Source organism: Anolis carolinensis, chromosome 5 (assembly GCF_035594765.1).
Source record: "Anolis carolinensis isolate JA03-04 chromosome 5, rAnoCar3.1.pri, whole genome shotgun sequence".
Taxonomy (NCBI): Eukaryota; Metazoa; Chordata; class Lepidosauria; order Squamata; family Dactyloidae; genus Anolis; species Anolis carolinensis.
Genome location: NC_085845.1, coordinates 66,632,202 through 66,651,517, shown reverse-complemented (window position 1 = coordinate 66,651,517; position 19,316 = coordinate 66,632,202). Strand labels below are relative to the sequence as shown.

The 19,316-nt window shown below is 43.6% G+C and overlaps 1 protein-coding gene across 4 annotated transcripts in view; it reads right to left on the bottom strand.

Moving 5' to 3' along the window:
• primpol (primase and DNA directed polymerase) overlaps window positions 1-19,301 on the bottom strand; it is a 36,603-nt gene extending 17,302 nt beyond the window's left edge. Inside the window, exons 1-3 of one of the 4 annotated variants that reach the window (XM_062981410.1) lie at window positions 19,161-19,275; window positions 15,513-15,600; window positions 1,546-1,781 (exon numbers count right to left, since the gene is read on the bottom strand). Coding sequence is in view for 2 of the 4 variants with exons in the window: in XM_062981408.1 (XP_062837478.1) it covers window positions 1,713-1,722 (10 nt within the window). In the remaining 2 variants the exon portion in view is untranslated. Of the gene's footprint in view, window positions 1-1,545; window positions 1,782-15,512; window positions 15,601-19,160 lie in introns of all 4 variants that reach the window. The other 3 variants (XM_062981408.1, XM_062981409.1, XM_016994054.2) reach the window with 3 other exon arrangements.
• Window positions 19,302-19,316: the final 15 nt, after the last annotated feature.

Here is a 19,316-nt window from a genome sequence, read left to right as displayed (position 1 = left end):
CCCATGTAGAGTGCGTTACAGTAATCCATCCTTGAGGTAACCAGAGCATGGACCACCACGGTCAAGTCAGACTTCTCAATGCACTGGTTCTAACTGTGCATTGGCTCTGATGTGAAGAGAACCATAATTATTATTTTGCCAGAATTGGCATCATATTTGACCCTATTATCCACAATTGTCTCTTTCTCTCTTAGAAACTTTGATGACTCAGGGAGTATCACTGATCCCTGGACCAACACCTTTGAATAGCACAACACTACACAATTTAGGAGTAAGGCAATGGTGGAAAACCGACAGCACACATGCCAGATGGGGCACGCAACACCCTCTGTCCTGACATGTGCACCATATTCTCTTATTCAAGCCTTCATTATTATTTACATCTTTATGGGAGGACCTTCTCTAATCTGCTATCAGAGGCATGTTTATTGGGGACCAAAGACTATGCTTTTCACTGCTTCTTTACTCAAAACTGAAAACATGCACGTTATTTTTTCAGCTGCAGACAAAGATGTTTATTCAGTTAAACATTTGGCACCTAATGTCTGTCACTTTTGAAAGGGATCTTTAGTTGTTGATTGCCGTCACTTTTTATTGATGTGTTTTTAACTGTATTCTTTAGCTTTCTTAATATTTTATTGCACTTGTTTTACTTGAATTCTTGGGGGTTTTATCTACCCCTCAACTCTTAATTTTGAGTCAAAAAACAAGGTAAAAGTTTAAAGAATAGGAAAGTATATAGTACAAGATAACCTCACCATACTTTAGATGGCATTATCAAACATAAGAGTTGAAAAGACATTTAGCAGTTGGCTCCTTCTTGATGTCTAGGATATTTATTCAAGAATATTTATTTAATGGAGCAACTCTTACAACCAGAATCAAAGGGTCATGGAACTGGACATAAAACACTTACAGAACCAGTTCGTCTCCACTGATCAATTGACTGGTATTACTTTGCTGCTAGAGTATAGGCCTCACCCTGAGACACAATGGCCAGCTTTGCAGATGGATATTTTGAAAGCTAAATCACATGCCAGACATGTATTGGCATGCAATACATCTATCTAGCCTCAACAGTGTTATCAAAACAGAGTCAGAAAATTTCATTTGATTTCATCAGCTCTAGTTTCACAGATATTGTTATCATGATTTCTTATGGGCAAGCAGAAGAAAAGTATATATGGCATATGTTCTGTTATCTCTAAAACTAGAGTTGAGAGGGGAAAGCTGGTGCCATTTTTAGAATCAGCAGGTTAAATATACATGCCCAGAAACGGGGCTAAGACATAAGGCACCAAAATGTGTGATGGCCAGTCAGAGCCGGCTCTAGGTATTTTTCAAGTGTAGGCGAACAGAATTTTGGCGCCCCCCTCCCCCCAAACCAATCACTGAAAAATAAAAGCGTTGGATAAGCGAAAATGTTTGATAATAAGGAGGGATTAAGGAAAAGCCTATTAAACATCAAATTACATTAAGATTTTACAAATTAAGCACTAAAACATCATGTTTTACAACAAATCAACAGAAAAAGCAGTTCAATACCTTGTGGAGGCAGGCCGCAGGAGACAGGAGTTGCCTTGATGGTTCCCCCCAATAAGATGGCGCCACAGGCAACTGCCTAGTTGGCCTGGTGGTTGAACCGCCTCTGTGGCCAGTGTTATCAAAACATTAACAGTGAACTGTTTCAAAACTCAGAATAATTGACTTACGGGTACTCATGGGAGCTTTTTCACAAAGCTGGAATCTTTAGACTCCTATAGTGAAAAAAGGTACCGTATCTGTAAGAAAATGTATAAACAAGTGCATTAATATGCTATGGTTTCAGATAAGCTTTCACTGATTTTTTTCTTCCAAAATTCCTAATTTCGATGTACCTTTCCAAATCAGTGACATTTGAGTTTTAAAGATCAAACAAATGTAAATAAAATAGGAGTGAGTAGAAATAAGCCACGATCCAATAAGCAGGCTGGTGTAAAAGAATTCTTAACCAGCATATAATTTAATTGCAATTATTATTTTTGGAATTGTATGTTGTGGGCATTGAGTTGCTGCCTGTTGCGAGGCCGCTCTGAGTCCCCTTCCGAGTGAGCAGGGCAGGGTACAAATGTGGGAAATAATAATAATAATAATAATAATAATAATAATAATAATAATAATATCCTCCAGTTGTAGAGGACAGAGACTGGTGGCTGAGGAGACCTTAGTAAACTTTGTCCCCTGACTACTGATCTGAAATCCCTGATATCTCCTCCTACAACATCCTCAAAAAGTATCCTATCATTGTCAAGATTTCATCCATAAAATAACATATCAGAATAGCATGGCTTCTGACAGAAAAGGGGACATATTAGAAATACACTTTTCTTGGACAGGTTGAGTATCCCTCATCCAAAATGCTTTGGAACAAATGTGTTTTGAATTTCAGAGTTTTCTGAATTTTGGAATGCCTATACCAACATATATAAGGAGCCCCGATGGCGAAGTGCGTTAAAACGCTGAGCTGCTGAACTTGCAGACCGAAAGGTCCCAGGTTCAAACCCCAGGAGCGGCATGAGCGGCTGCTGTTAGTTCCAGCTCCTGCCAACCTAGCAGTTCGAAAACATGCCAATGTGAGTAGATCAATAGGTACCACTCCGGCGGGAAGGTGCGATCCATGCAGTCATGCCGGCCACATGACCTTGGAGGTGTCTACGGACAACGCCGGCTCTTCGGCTTAGAAATGGAGATGAGCACCAACCCCCAGAGTCAGACATGACTGGATTTAACGTTAGGGGAAAGCTTTACCTTTTTATACCAACATATATGTACATAAGGAGATATCATAGAAATAGGACCCAATTCTAAACACAAAGTTAATCTATGTTTCATATACACCATATATACACCACCTGAAGGTAAATGTGTATACAACATTTTAATAATTTTGTGAATGGAACAAAGTTTTGTACACTGAACCACCAGAAAGCAAAGGTGTCCCTGTGTTAGCCAACCACATCGATGATTTTTGGAGTATTTCAGAATTCTAGATAAAAGATGCTCAACCTGTAATAGTGATGTTGTTTTTGTTTATTAGACTGTCAGTTATCATTTGCTTTCTCCTTATCTGAAAAAAGGATTTATTAATATGCAAATTCATTTAAAGAGCTCTGAAAACCATCAATCACCCTAACAATTCCCTGGGTTCTCCAGTACAACTTTATTGTAACTTCAGAATAAATGGAAGTTTATTTCAATATGATTAGCTATTATCTGCAGTTTCCTGTTTCCATTGTAAGTTTAAGAATTTATCGCCCCATGGATATCGGGGTCCTACTGTGTGCATTTTTATACTTGAGGAACCATTTGTTCTCAATATTCTTTTCTGAATCCTTGCCCATAAAACATTTATAAATATAGCTGTGAGTACAATTAAGCAAACATATGATTAATTTGTCACATTAAATTGTGCCTCAACAAAGTTATAGGTTGGACACAACAATTTATATAATTATTCTGCAAATTTCAGACCTTGTCGTGGATTAGTAACAGTAACAATAACAACGACAACAACTTTATTTTATAGCCCGCCTCCATCTCCCCAAGGGGACTTGGGGCGGCTTAGATAGGGCCAAGCGCGGATAATTACAATAATTGAAACAATAAGAACAGATCACAAACTGGGCCAAAGTGTGCGGAGTGTATAATGTAAACAAGAGAATGAAATGGGAAGTGTTGCAAGTTCATAGGAGACTTAGGATGAGCTCCCATCTAGCTTTGAATTATACGTATGAGTCTACACTGTCATATAATCCAGTTCAAAGCAGATAATCTGGATTTTATATGGCAGTGTAAATGGGCCTCATGCAATCCAGTTCAAAGCAGATAGTGTGGATTATCTACTTTCATAATCTGGATTATATGGCAGTGTAGAAGGGGTCTCAGTGAATCCAGTTTGATTCTATTTTAATGTCCATTGCTCAATGTCAGGGAATGACAGGATCTGTAGTCTGTAGCTTTCTGTCCAAGAGTGTGAGAGCCTCCTCACCAAACCACAGCTCCCAAGATAACATAGCCCAGTACACACACACATATACATATACACTGCACTAATGAGGGAGATGCATTTATGATTTTTAAAAAAAGTTGGCACTTCTGTCTAGACATTACACATCTGATCATACAAAGTAAACTATCTTAGTAACTCAATACAATATAGAAAAGGTACATCCAAATTTATTTAATGCTTAGACCATAGGTCTTTCGCATGCAAGACAAACAAATACACAAAAGCCAGATCATCAAATACAATATAAAACATGCCATTAAAACCCTATATAAATCATTAAAACATTAAAATGCTGCAAATATCAATGTCAGGATATGCCCTTCAAATACTACATATGTCATGGATTAGCACCAACATAATTAAAAACAAGATAAAACCAAGTAAGTACAGCATTATTAAAACCCAAGCAGTAAACACCTTGGATATAAAAAACCACTATTAGTTAAAAGCATCCCCAGCACAGTTGACCGCGACATCGGAGATCAGTTTTGCCCGGATTTTCTGAGCAGCCAGGGCAAAAAGGGCCACCTTTTGAGTAACTGCAGGGTTAATGTCGGACAGAAGGTAGAAAATCCTTTCTGACACCGTATTCATTAGGAGGGGATAAAGAATAGGTCCCAGAATTTTAGTTCTTGGCTCAGAATACAAAGGGCAGGAAAACAAATAGTGAGGCAAATCCTCAATTTCTGGGGCCCCACACACACATAAACGAAGAGCCAGAGGGATGCCTGTATATCTACCATCAATCACAGCTGTGGGCATACTTTGGAAACGAAGGGCTGTGAAGGCTTGCCTAAGTTTTGGGAATGTGAGCCTAGTCAGGTAGATAGCCCTATCATGGTCAAGTTTGTACAGTCTGTACCAGTGAGAAAATTTTGAGTTATTAATAGCCTGCCTATCCAGGTGACCACTGAGATTGAAAATATATTCCTTGAGCTTCTCCCTTGAGTTCAAGATGGAGGGTGTATTGGTCAGAGTGGGGTGAAATTCAAGCAGCTTCTGGTATCTTGTATTCCAGACTTTGCATTTGGCTATCTGTTCAAAACATCCCCTGGGGAGGACCCTAACTGATGAATCTTTTACACTTCTCCAATAATTAAATAGGGTGAAGTGTATACGTGATCTAATGGAAGGGAGACCAACCTCTGCCCGGACTAAGGCTGCTGGGGCGCCTGGTGGGAGCCTCAGTAGTTTCTTAAGAAATGTATTTTGAAGGGTCTCTAGTTTCACTGTCTGAGTCTCATCCCATCCCCAAACAGCAGCTCCATACAAAATCTGGGCTATGACTTTACTCTGGAATATTTTGAGTGCTGGAACAACAAGATGACCCCCTGCAGTGTTGTAAAATCTGAGGATTGCTCCAATAGTTTTCAAAGCCACTGTTTTAGTATGTTCTATATGGGATTTCCAAGATAGTTTTTCTGTGAAATGGATTCCAAGGTATTTAAATTCCTGGCATTGTTCAATTTGGTGACCCCTGATGGTCCATCTGTGTTGAGAGTGTCTTCTTCCAAACACCATTACTTTTGTTTTATTAATGTTGATATTCAGCTTTTCTTCAGAACAGTAAGTGCCAAGCTTAGAAAGCAATCTCCTCAGCCCAATTTGGGTAAGTGAGATTAGAACCATGTCATCAGCATACAATAGAATGGAAATTTTCTTGGATCCTACTGTGGGTGGAAAAAATTCTGGCCCTGAGAGTGCTGGTATTATGTCATTCAGATAAAGATTAAAGAGTGCTGGTGCCAGTAGACATCCTTGTTTTACTCCTTTATTTGTATGGATGGGGTCAGTTAATGAGCCAGAGATACCAACTCTTATTCTAGCCGTGGTGTTAGTATAAAGTGCCTTGATTAAAAACAGTAGGCGCTTATCCATGCTGGTGTTAGCCAGTTTATGCCACAACAGGTTTCTATCGATAGAATCAAAAGCTGCTGCTAAGTCAACAAAGGCAACAAATAGATGTTTGGTAGGTCCGGCAATGGCCTGTTGAGCTAAAAAATACAAGGTCAAACACTGGTCGATTGTACTTTGTCCTTTTCTGAAACCAGCCTGTTCAGGGTAGATGATTTGGTTATCATATTCCCAGTCTTCTAATTTGTTTAACAGAAGTCTACTATATAACTTCGAGTCAATATCTAAGAGGCTAATAGGGCGATAGTTGTTGGGATCTTGTTTATCACCTTTCTTGTGAATGGGGACAACTATGCTCTGTTTCCAGCCCTCTGGGATTATGCCTGTGTTATTGATTTGTGAGAACACTTTGGCTAATATTGGAGCCCACCACTCTGAAAAGTTCTTAAATATTTCTGGGGGCATCATATTTTCCCCTGGGGCCTTGCTCAGAGCCAGGGCTGTAATCAATTTCTTTACCTCAGAGGTTGACACAGGAGACCAGTGAGGCAAGCCGATGGTAATGGGAGCACTAGTAGAATTCCCTGGGGAAGTAGCTCCGTAAATCTTACTAAAATGATCAAACCATTGCTGTGTTGAAATATGCCCAAGCACTACCGGCCTGACCGTATGCATTCCAGATGAGATGATATCCCAAAACTGCTTTTCATTCTTTTCCGACACAGCTAAGGATAATTGGTTCCACTGAGCTCTAACATGTGTGTCTTTTTTCTGCTTTAAAAGTGCCTTATAGGATGCCTTCATTTGAGCTAGACTTATAGTAACAGCAGCATCATTTTTTCTAAGTGTATGTTTGGAATACTCCATTAGAGCTTGCCTGGCACTTCTACATTCAGAATCAAACCATCTGTTAATTCCCATCTTACTGGGGTTTAGTTGTTTGTTACAGACCAGTTTGGGTCTGAGATTTTGAATGATGGATTGATAGGCATGTAAAATGTCTGTGTTAGAGTCTAGGATGTATTGTCGCTGAAGTCTATAGGGATTGCTCTCCAATATGTGTAGAATGGAGTTGCCTAAGTTGACTGACCACCTTATTCTTCGTTCTCCAACATGGATTCCATTTAGATTTTGGGAATTTTGGGAGGATTGTGCTGGAGGTGATGTTTTAAAGTTAAATATGAGAGACAAAGGAAAATGATCACTCTCAACCCTATTATTAATTGCAAATCTTTGAATATCAGGTAGCAGGTCGGCAGAAACTGCTATATAATCGATAGTACTAGCTCCCCTATTGGTGACGTAGGTATAGGCACCTTGTGTTATATCATGCTGGGTTCCGTTGAGGCAATGCAATTGATGCAAGGATAGGACCTCTAAGAAACTCAGACCTGCCTTGTTTCTAATTGTGTCTTGAGAAACCCTGTCAGCAGATGTGACCTGGCCATCTTGCCCAAAGTTAGTGCCTTCCACTTGTTTCATACCCACCCCAATTCTAGCATTAAAATCTCCACACAAAAGGAGCTTTGTGGGGGGATATTGGCATTCCAAACAGGTGAGGGTTTCAGATAGCCTGGACCAAACATTATTGGGATCACCATTTTTTGCTAATCTAGGTGGAAAATAGACATTTATACAGATTACACAACCAAAGAACATGCTCTTAATGAGGAGGACCTGTATATATTGCGGTAGGGAACTATCCAAACTTTGAATGTCCACATGCAGATCAACTGAAATGAAAATGGCAAGGCCTCCGCTACCACGGCCTTTAGAGCTCGTTTTCACAGCTGGAACTGAATATGCACTGATGTGATGACCCATGGGCCTTGTAGTCCTGCTCAGGACATTGTAATTCCTGATGAAGATGAAAACTTGGGTTTTTTACCTTCCCAGTCTGAACTGGATTCCTCTCAGCCAGATCTTTCCCAGGCAGATCTGGGAACCTTGCACCTGCAAGAAAGTTGTCTCCCAGAAGTATGTCAAACAAGCCCAGAGCCTACTTCTCCCGTGTTCTTGCGCCGGGAGTTTTGTAAACAACAGAGAAGTTTGGATTCAGCTTCGCGCAGGAGTGCGAGGATTGCAGCTAAGAATGTAGCCAATTAAGACTGCTTCTCGTGAGAATCTTTAAGGAGTTTAACATCTGGTCTCAGAGTTTAGCTTTCGTTTCTGATTCCCAGAGAACTGCTTCGGTGGGAAAGTTAGACTCTATATAGATGTTTTACCCGCGTAGTAACTTCGCGGAGTCAATTCGTCAGCCTACGGAGCGAGTTGTGTCTGGACAGCGCGCTCCGATTCAAGCCTCGCTCCTGCTCAAGCCTTGCCTTGCTATCCAGCCTTCGCCTTGCTTCCCAGCCTTTGTTTATCTACGGACTTTGCCTTGTTTCCCAGGACCAATCCTTGCCTTGTTCCACGGATTTTACCAAGTTATTCCACGGACCTTGTTCTTGTTCCTAGTTACCTTGTTCCACGTTTAAGCCTTGTTTCAAGTATCAAGTTATTTCCTAGCCTTGCTCAAGTTTATGGACTAAAGGACCTTGTCATCTCCCCTCACTTTGCTTGGCAAAGTGAGTGTTTCGGTTATTGGATTACAACTTTGGACCTTAATATTTCATATTGGACATTATTTCTTTGGACTAATTCTGACCTTTCCTGAAAGGTCTGCTTCTGGACTATCTTTTACATTTGCTTTTACTAACTTTATATATTTCCTTAATAAAGATATTAGATAGAATCTGGCCTCTGCGTAAGGTTATTGGTGCTCTGTAGCCTGGGTCGTGACAGTTTGACTCCGCCACCCTAAGCACCAATTAACCTCGGCCAGAATGTCTACCGGAACCGTGCCCGGTGGGCAGCCACTGAGCTACACCATCAGCAAGGACGAAGTGGATCGCATCCGCGACAGACTCAACGCCCAGGATGGAGAAATAAAGGGCTTGCGGGAGCGCGGAATCCGCCTCCCGGCCATGGCGTTGCCTACCAAGTTTACTGGAGAAGCTTCTAAGGTTCATGTTTTCCGTCGCCAATGTCAAGCTTATCTAGAGGCCCGTGATGCCGAGTTTCCCCAAGAAGACATCAAAGTGGCGTGGGTTTACAGTCTTCTAGACGGGCCAGCGGCCAATTGGGCGACGGCACTGTTCGACCAAGCCTCTCCACACCTAAGATCAGCGCAACACTTCTTGGACCACCTCAAGGAGACTTGGGGAATCGAGGACAATTTGGAGGCAGCCGGTCACAAACTCCGTCGCCTTTTCCAAGGAGACAGACCTATGTCTCAGTATATAGCCGAGTTCCGAGTGCTGGCCCACAACACCGGCTGGAACGATGTAGCCCTCAGAGGACAATTCCGGGAGGGTCTCAACATTGAAATGCTGGAAGAAATCTCCAAGGTGGATCCTCCCCAGACCCTCGAGGCACTCATTGATCAATGTTTACGGGCTGAAGTCATGATTGCCAACAGGAAACAGTGGGTTCGAGGCCAGGGCAGTAGAGCCGGGGCAAAACCCCCCGCTCCCGCCAGCGTTCAGCCACGTCCAGTGTGGAGACCCCCACCGCCAACCCCATACCCCAGAGGAGGCGAGGAGGTGCCGATGCAGTTGGGCAATGTGCGTCCCAGACTAGATGCCGCCGAGAAGGCCCGTCGTCAACGCTTAAACCTCTGTTGGTACTGCGGGAACGGGGGCCACTTCGCCAGAGAGTGCCCAGCCAAAGGGAAGCCTGCCGCCCGTCTTGCGGCGGCGTCCTCCACGGAGACGAAGGCGTCTGAGCCGACTGGCACACAGCCGGCGGGGGAAGCCAACGACCGGGTGTAGAGAGGCTCGCCAACCCGGTCAAAAAATCCATTCAAGAGCCGCCAACCGGGGTCCTGTTCCTTCTCGTGGTCACATTATGGTCAGCAAAAAGGGGACCCGTCATGATCCACGCCATGATAGACTCTGGAGCTACCAACAATTTCATTGATAGAGAGTATGCCGACTCTCTGGGATTACAATATCATGATTTCAAGAATGCCCGTGTGGTGCAAGCCATAGACGGCCGCCCCCTCAAGACGGGCCCCGTAAGTCAGTGGTCGGAACCCACCAGGATGTGGATAAGGGAACATATGGAAGAGATTTCCTTCTTTGTTACCGAGGTTCCCCATTTCCCTGTGATTTTGGGAATTCCATGGCTGACTCTCCACGACCCTAACATCTCCTGGTCCAACAGAGAACTGCAGTTTGCTTCACCGTACTGCCAAAACCATTGCCTCGTAGCCAAGGTCTGCCATGCCACAGACACCGAGCCCATCATCACCTTGCCAAAGAAGTACTCCGAGTATTGGGATGTATTCAATGAGAAAGAAGCCGAAAAATTACCCCCACATAGACCTTATGACTGTGCCATTGACTTGGTGGAGGGGGCCCCGATCCCGCGAGGGCATCTCTACTCCCTGACTGAACCAGAGCAAGAAGCTCTCAGGGAATTCATAGAGACAAACCTTCGCAAGGGATTCATCAGACCCTCTCAATCCCCAGCCGCCTCCCCAGTGATGTTTGTGAAGAAGAAGTCAGGGGAACTACGCTTGGTGGTGGACTACAGAGCATTGAACAATATCACCAAGCGGAACAGCTATCCCCTGCCCTTAATCTCGGATCTACTGGATCGGCTTCGAGGAGCCAAGGTTTACACCAAGCTGGATCTTCGGGGGGCTTACAACTTAGTTCGCATCAGGGAAGGGGACGAGTGGAAGACCGCCTTCCAGACCAAATTCGGATTATTCGAGTCCCGAGTTATGAATTTCGGTTTATGCGGAGCTCCCGCAACGTTCCAGCATTTTGTCAATGACATTTTTCAGGACTATCTAGACAGGTTCTTGATAATCTACCTGGACGATTTTTTGGTGTTTTCTAGATCACAATCAGAACATGAGAACCACGTCAAAATGGTGTTACAACGATTGCGGGATCATGGACTTTATGCCAAGCTGGAAAAATGCGCCTTTGATCTACAAGAGGTAGATTTCCTTGGTTACCGCATCTCGCCTCTAGGGCTTTCCATGGATCCAGCCAAGGTTTCAGCAGTATTGGAATGGCGGGCGCCAACTAACAAGAAAGAGGTGCAGCGTTTCTTGGGGTTCGCGAACTATTACCGCAAGTTCATTCCAGATTTTGCCCGCTGGTCCGACCCCATCACTAGCTGCATCCGTGGAAAGCAGCCTTTCCGCTGGACTGATCAAGCAGAGAAAGGGTTCCAGCAACTAAAGAAACTATTCACCTCCCAGCCAATTCTACAGCACCCAAATCCTGGAACCCCTTTTGTTGTGCAAGCGGACGCCTCTGATGTGGCAATTGGGGCTGTACTCTTACAACCGGTGGGAGATCACCTCCATCCCTGTGCCTTTTACTCTCGTCAACTAACCACACCAGAGAGGAATTACACCATTTGGGAAAAAGAACTACTGGCCATAAAGGCAGCCTTTGAAACTTGGAGACATTGGCTAGAAGGGGCCAAATTTCCCATTGAAGTCCACACTGATCATCGTAATCTAGAACATCTAAGAACTGCCCGCAAACTAAATCAGAGGCAGCAACGTTGGGCTTTATTCTTCGAACGTTTCGACTTCCAGATTCATTATGTGACCCCAGCCCAGACCAAGCAAGCAGACGCCCTGTCACGTAAACCGGAATACGCTGCAGGACGCAAGGAGACCTTTGAATCCCAACTATTACAACCCGGGAACTTTGCCACGCTCACAGTGGGGAACACCAAATCCATTCCCATTGGTTCAACTTCCTCTACTCCAGGACCCCTCTGTGCTCAAGAAATCAGGGCTAGTCAGCAAGCAGATGCCTGGGCGCAGGACCAACTTCGCCAAGGTCTGCATTTTCCCTTTTCGCTTAAGGATGGGCTGCTTTGCTATAGAAATCATGTTTATATCCCACCCGGACCGGGCAGGGAAAAAGCGCTTCGTCTGTGTCATGATTGCAAACCAGCAGGACACTTCGGACTATTTAAAACCATGCATCTGATCCTAAGGGATTTTTGGTGGCCCAAGATCCGCAAGGATGTGGAAAAATATGTCAACACCTGCCCAGTATGCCAGCGCTCCAAGATAAGAAGGGAGAAGCCCTCAGGGCTTTTACACCCCCTTCCTACCCCATCTCGCCCATGGGAAATAATTTCTGCGGATTTCATCACTGACCTACCACCTTCCTGTGGATTCACCACGATCTTAGTGGTGGTGGACCTTTTCACCAAGTTAGCCCATTTCATTCCCTGCGAAGGCCTCCCCACGGCCAAAGAGACTGCGGATCTATTCCTTCAACATGTTTTCAGACTACATGGATTGCCCAAGAGTTTAGTCACAGACCGTGGATCTCAATTCACCTCTCGTTTTTGGAAGGCGCTACAAAAACTATTGGGCATAGACTCTCGCTTATCTTCAGCTCATCATCCCCAAACAGATGGGCAAACGGAGCGCACCAATGCCACTTTGGAGCAGTATCTTCGCTGTTATGTAAACTACCAACAGGACAATTGGGCTTCTCTGTTACCACTGTCTGAGTTTGCCTACAACAATGGAGTACAAGCTTCTACAAAAGAAACGCCGTTCTTTGCAAACTACGGCTTCCATCCACGTTTCTTTCCCCCTGTCATTGAAACTTCAGAAGTTCCCGCAGCAGAGGATTGGCTGCAGGAACTCACAGCGGTGCAACAACTTTTGCTCCAGCAACTGGACCAAGCCAAGGAGGACTATAAACACCACGCTGACAAACACCGCCAGCCGGGCCCCGAAATCAAGGTAGGAGATCGGGTTTTTCTGTCCACTCGCTTTCTGCCCTCCCACCGCCCTTGCCGGAAGTTAGATGCCCGTTTCATTGGCCCCTATCCAGTGGTGGCGCAATTAAACCCCGTGACTTTCAAACTCCAACTTCCGCGTTCAATGCGCATTCACCCAGTGTTTCACCGTTCCCTGCTCCTTCCGGCGGATGGTGTGCGTCCTGATACAGACCAACCGGCCCCCCCTCCTGTTTTGATGAATGGGGAGGAGGAGTTCGAGGTTGAGGACATTTTGGATTCTCGCTTTCACCGCCGCCGCCTACAATATCTCATTGACTGGGTGGGTTTTGGCCCTGAGGAACGCTCTTGGGAAGACGCCTCCACAGTCCATGCTCCTGAGCTAACCCGTCGCTTTCATCAGACCTATCCCGCCAAACCGCGACCTCGCGCCTCGGGGAGAGGGCCCCAGTTTGGGAGGGGCCTTGAGGAGGGGGATAGTGTGATGACCCATGGGCCTTGTAGTCCTGCTCAGGACATTGTAATTCCTGATGAAGATGAAAACTTGGGTTTTTTACCTTCCCAGTCTGAACTGGATTCCTCTCAGCCAGATCTTTCCCAGGCAGATCTGGGAACCTTGCACCTGCAAGAAAGTTGTCTCCCAGAAGTATGTCAAACAAGCCCAGAGCCTACTTCTCCCGTGTTCTTGCGCCGGGAGTTTTGTAAACAACAGAGAAGTTTGGATTCAGCTTCGCGCAGGAGTGCGAGGATTGCAGCTAAGAATGTAGCCAATTAAGACTGCTTCTCGTGAGAATCTTTAAGGAGTTTAACATCTGGTCTCAGAGTTTAGCTTTCGTTTCTGATTCCCAGAGAACTGCTTCGGTGGGAAAGTTAGACTCTATATAGATGTTTTACCCGCGTAGTAACTTCGCGGAGTCAATTCGTCAGCCTACGGAGCGAGTTGTGTCTGGACAGCGCGCTCCGATTCAAGCCTCGCTCCTGCTCAAGCCTTGCCTTGCTATCCAGCCTTCGCCTTGCTTCCCAGCCTTTGTTTATCTACGGACTTTGCCTTGTTTCCCAGGACCAATCCTTGCCTTGTTCCACGGATTTTACCAAGTTATTCCACGGACCTTGTTCTTGTTCCTAGTTACCTTGTTCCACGTTTAAGCCTTGTTTCAAGTATCAAGTTATTTCCTAGCCTTGCTCAAGTTTATGGACTAAAGGACCTTGTCATCTCCCCTCACTTTGCTTGGCAAAGTGAGTGTTTCGGTTATTGGATTACAACTTTGGACCTTAATATTTCATATTGGACATTATTTCTTTGGACTAATTCTGACCTTTCCTGAAAGGTCTGCTTCTGGACTATCTTTTACATTTGCTTTTACTAACTTTATATATTTCCTTAATAAAGATATTAGATAGAATCTGGCCTCTGCGTAAGGTTATTGGTGCTCTGTAGCCTGGGTCGTGACAACTGAAACCATGGAGAGAAGGAGGATTTGTTTCAGTGGCCCATGTCTCTTGCAAACAAATAATTTTAAATTGTTGCAGATAAATTGCAAAATCTGCATCATGGAATTTATTTGTCCATCCCATTATATTCCAAGATAGCAGTTGTAATTGTCACGCTGGTGTAAATGGGTCTGAGACATTACCGATCTCCAGAAGTTCAGTCTGAGCAGGAGCTGTTTGGTTGGGTAGCAATTCGTGTGTTGAAGGTGTCTGATTTTCCCTCATAGGCATCAGGGGGTGCATTGGACTTATAGTTGTGATGTCATCCTCGTTCATCGCTAGTAGCGCATCAACAGAGCCCCCCGCCAAATCCCTCATAGCATGTGGGGCTTCAACAGAGGGAACTAAGTCTATTAATGGTTCAGCCATGTCCCTGATAGTAAACATCATGTTCTTAAGGTGGTCCAATCTACGAGCAATGTCTTGTTGTTCCTTGCAGGATAGCCTACTTAGGCCCCGAGGCTGCTTCTCTGTTAGTGTACTAAGGGTTTTGGCTGGGCTGGACTGCAGCATGTTCTTACGAAATGTTTCTTAGGGATTTCTCAAACAATTACTGTTGTGCAAAGGAATTATCAAAGGGATGATTGCTTGAATCTCGAAACACCCTTGTTGGTGTTATTTGAAAACTGGACAGAAAGAGCTTCATCTTCATCAGCATACTGGGAATTGTCATCTGCTCAAACGATATGAGAATCCTGTTGTGAGCTGACACTCTGGGAAGCCACTCCACTGTGAGCATATCGATACTATGTGGATGTATGTTCAATAGCTGGCTCAAAGAAGTTCTGATAGCTCTAAATGAATTCCATTTGCCCTTATTTATTCCAATGTGGGCAATTTGCAGCATTGTTTGATTTGCTTGTAATATCCTATTGCCATTATGCATTTGTAGCTCCTTAGTGGGTAATTCAGAGGTGTTTTGGTGCACCTTATTATCCTCCTCTCTGGCCCACGTGCTGTTATCCTTAGCTGGGCATTCTTTTAAAGGTATACTTTTCTGAGTGAAGCGGTCAACAGCAATTTTGAGAAGCTCCAACTGTCCTAATATTTTTTCTATTCTTTCGAAGATAGAAACAACAGTGTGGGCTGTAAGAAGACATTGGTTCATCACAAAGTCTGTGGTAATTGTTTGCCCTGTATGTTGTCTTATCTCGGTAAAGAGGGGGTTCTTTTCCACTTCATCTGTTTCAATTGACTCCAAGGATACTCCTTCATGATATGCAGGCAAGTTGTTGTCAGAGGCTACTGATAGAGGCTCGTTAGCTTTATCATGAAGAATTAAGGGAGTAGCGTTGTTGACAGTTGTAGTTTCAAACAGGGTGTTTAAGTCAGATATACTCACAGTTCCTTCCCCGAAAAGTTCATCAATTTTCAGTTGTTTAGAAGCCTTGTGGTGCGTTGTTGACTCAGGGCTAGTCCTATTGCGTTTTCTGTTTCCCATTTCCAGGAGAGGGAGTAGTATAGAAAAAGTAGAAACAAGGAAGATTGTTTCTATTTATTAGTAGAATCGCCTGAGTCATGCTTGATGGCAAGTAGCCAAAGCTAGTCATGGCTTCACAAAGTTCTCCAAAATAAGGAACAAAAAACACGTGTTTCCTATGTCAACAGATGATGTAGTCAGTGACTGACAGTTCCTCTCTAAGGGCCCTTCTACACAGCCACACAAAACAGAATATCAAGGCAGAGAATCCACAATATCTGCTTTGAACTGGATTATCTGAGACCCCATTTACACTGCCATATAAACTCCTGATTACCAGCTTTGAACTGGATTATATGACAGTGCAGACTCATATAATCTAGTTCAAAGGAGATAATGGGGACTACCTGCTTTGATAATCTGGATTACATGGTAGTGTAGAAGGGGCCCTAGCCTCTGATAATAGATGGGAGCTTTTGGCAGACAAAACCTGTCAAACTGCATCTCCCATGATTCCACAACAAAGGGCCTTGGCAGTTAAAGAAGCAGTGCCAAACTGCATTAACCTTGCAGTGTATATGCCCCCAGGTTTTTAAAATAAAAGAATCTGGATCCATGGCCCCTTCTACACAACTATATAAAATCCACATAGAACTGGATTATCTGGCAGTGTGGACTCAGATAATCCAGTTCAAAGCAGATAATGTGGATTCTCTGCCTTGATAGTCTGGGTTATATGGCTGTGTGCAAGGGTCCTAAATATGAAGGCTGGCTGGTACAGGTAGTTTGTTTTTAAGGCAGTGAAGTACAATTTCAGGTTTCAAGATAGTGAAGTACAATTTTAGGCAGTCCCCAAGTTAGGAACAACATCAGTTCTATAGGTATGTTCTGAAGATAAATGTATATGTAAGGGCCCTTCCACACAGCCCTACCTATCCCAGAATATTAAGGCAGAAAGTCCCACATTATCTGAGTGTGGACTCAGATAACCCAGTTCAAAGCAGATATTGTGATTTTCTGCCTTGATATTCTGAGATATAGGGCTGTGTGTGTGGAAGGGCCTAAGTTGAAACAAGATCATTTTTTAAATTTAGCTCGAATATATATATATATATATATATATATATATATATATGAATGGAGTTACAATATAAAAATGTGTGTGTGTGTATACACACACACACACACACACACACATCTATATAAGCTTTCGATAGCACAGAGGAGTGTTAACTTGAAGGGACATAAGGGGCCTGATTTAATTTTATTCAATTTGATTAAATAAATAGCAATAGATTGATCAGGAAAATAGCTTTAGCCTTAGAAATCAACTGGAGATAGCTTTAGTGTCTTTGAAAATATGTAACACAAATGGCAGTTGAAAGAAGGGTCTGCCACAAACACCAAACGACAGCAATAAACAAACCATCACTTCCTTAGAAGTTCAAAAGGAATCAATTGGAGGGTCTGGGAATATCAAGGAGCAATACAGCCCCAGCCAACAATTGCCTTAGATGTTGGAAATGTCATTTTGATGTAGTTTGATTTTGATCGATCTTCAAAGAGCCCAGTTATAACCGGACATTTGTCTTGAATTGTTTTGATAAACATTTCATCAAAAGCATAATGCATGACAAAAGACCAGATGAAAGGACACAGGGTTGAGAACAGCAAAACACAGAGGTGTGAATTAGATTTAGAATGTGATTTAGAATTATAACCCTCCTGTTGTCTTAAAGAAAAGTCTGTGTGCTTCTAAAATTTCAATCTCTTTGTTGCTGTTCATGCTTTTAGAGGAATGTCTGTTTAGAGAAATGTTTGTGGGTGCCCTAAAACTCTAATGCAGGGGTCCCCAAACTTTTTAAATGGAGGGCCAGTTCATGGCCACTCAGACTGTTGAGGGGCCGAATTATCATTTGAAAAAAAAATACAAAGCAATTCCTATGCACAGTGTACATGTCTTATTTGTAGTGCAACCCTCCCCCCAACAACAACAATTATTTATTTATTTACTACATTTATACCCCACCCTCTCTCACCCCGAAGGGGACTAAGAGTGGCTTACCCGTTGTATGTACATACAATATATTATATTATTAGCATAGCACAATATTAGCATTATATATTACTATATTGTACTATACCACTGTACTGTAATATTATTAGTAATATTACATTTAATATATAATATGCAGTTAACACACCGAGCCTCCGATGGCTCAGTGTGTTAAAGTGCTGAGCTACTGAACTTGCAAACCGAAAGGTCCCAGGTTCAAATCCGCGGAGCAGAGTGAGCGCCCGCTGTTAAGCTCCAGCTTCTGCCAACCTAGCAATTCGAAATGTGAGTAGATCAATAGGTACCACTCCGGCGGGAAGGTAACGGTGTTCCATGCAGTCATGCCAGCCACATGACCTTGGAGGTGTCTACGGACAACCCCGGCTCTTCAGCTTAGAAATGGAGATGAGCACCAACCCCCAGAGTCAGTCACGACTGGGCTTAACGTCAGGGGAAACCTTTACCCTTACCTTTGCAATTAATATTATTATATTACACAATATTATTATATTGTATTATTATTATTAGCCACCCTGAGTCCCCTATTGGGTGAGAAGGGAGGGGTAGAAATACTGTAATAAATAAATATTATATTGTATTACATTATAAGATTATTATCAATATTATATGTATACACAATATATTATATTATTAGGATTGCACAGTATTAGTAAATTAAAGAATACAATATTTAAAAATAAAAATAATTTTAACCAACATACTGTGTAAACCTATCAGGATTTCAATGGGAAGTGTGGGCCTGCTTCTGGCCAATGAGATAGTCAAGCTAAGTAGGATTGTTGTTGTGTCTTCAAGTCATTTTGGACTTTGGGCGAGCCTAAGTCAAAAACTGAGGGCGGGGGCCAGGTCAATGACCTTGGAGGGCCGCATCCAGCCCCCGGGCCTTAGTTTGGGGACCCCTGCTCTAATGTGTACTGTCATATTTGTGAGGGAAAGTGTCACTCTTTAAAATGTCCATGTATCCTATTGCTTCTCAAAACAAAAAAACCCCTGTGTATTTGTCTACTTCTGGTTGCTGTGAGGTTTCTGGGCTGGGTGGACATGCTCTGGTGGCATTCGCTCTCTATGCTGCCCGACAGTATCTTTCTTTTGTAAAACAAACGTCTGTTGTACCCATCTCCTCTCCTCAGAATCCTTTATTGGGAAAATCCTCTACATTTACTCCTGCGGTGTTTGTTTTGCTGTCTGTACCCTTGTCCAGAAGATGTCACCTCCCTTTCTGTCCCTGCGATCACTGCATTTTGACAAATTTGGCTTGTTGTGGAAACAATGGCGAGAAAGCTCCAGCGGAGACACCTTCTCCCCATAATAACTCTTCCAGGAGTGAATTTCCCTTTCGATGGATAGATTTCTCGCACTTCCTGTTATCTCAGCCCCTTTCTTATCTATGAGTCGGATGTTTATAACTCGGGGGCTGCCTGTACAGGCTTGCAAGGCTGGCAGAAAGCGCTGACTCTGAGGAGTCTACAGAAGAGTCCTGAGAGGAGACCTACCTCAGAAGTGTTATTCCGATGGAGGCTGGGAGAAGAAGCGAGGCTTTCCCGCCAACGTTTTCCCTTTTCATTGGCCCAACGCGGCTGTTGCTGGGGCGATGGCGGTTCCTATGGGCGGCCCGCCCCCCTCCTCCTTTCCCTCCTCCTTCTTTCTGT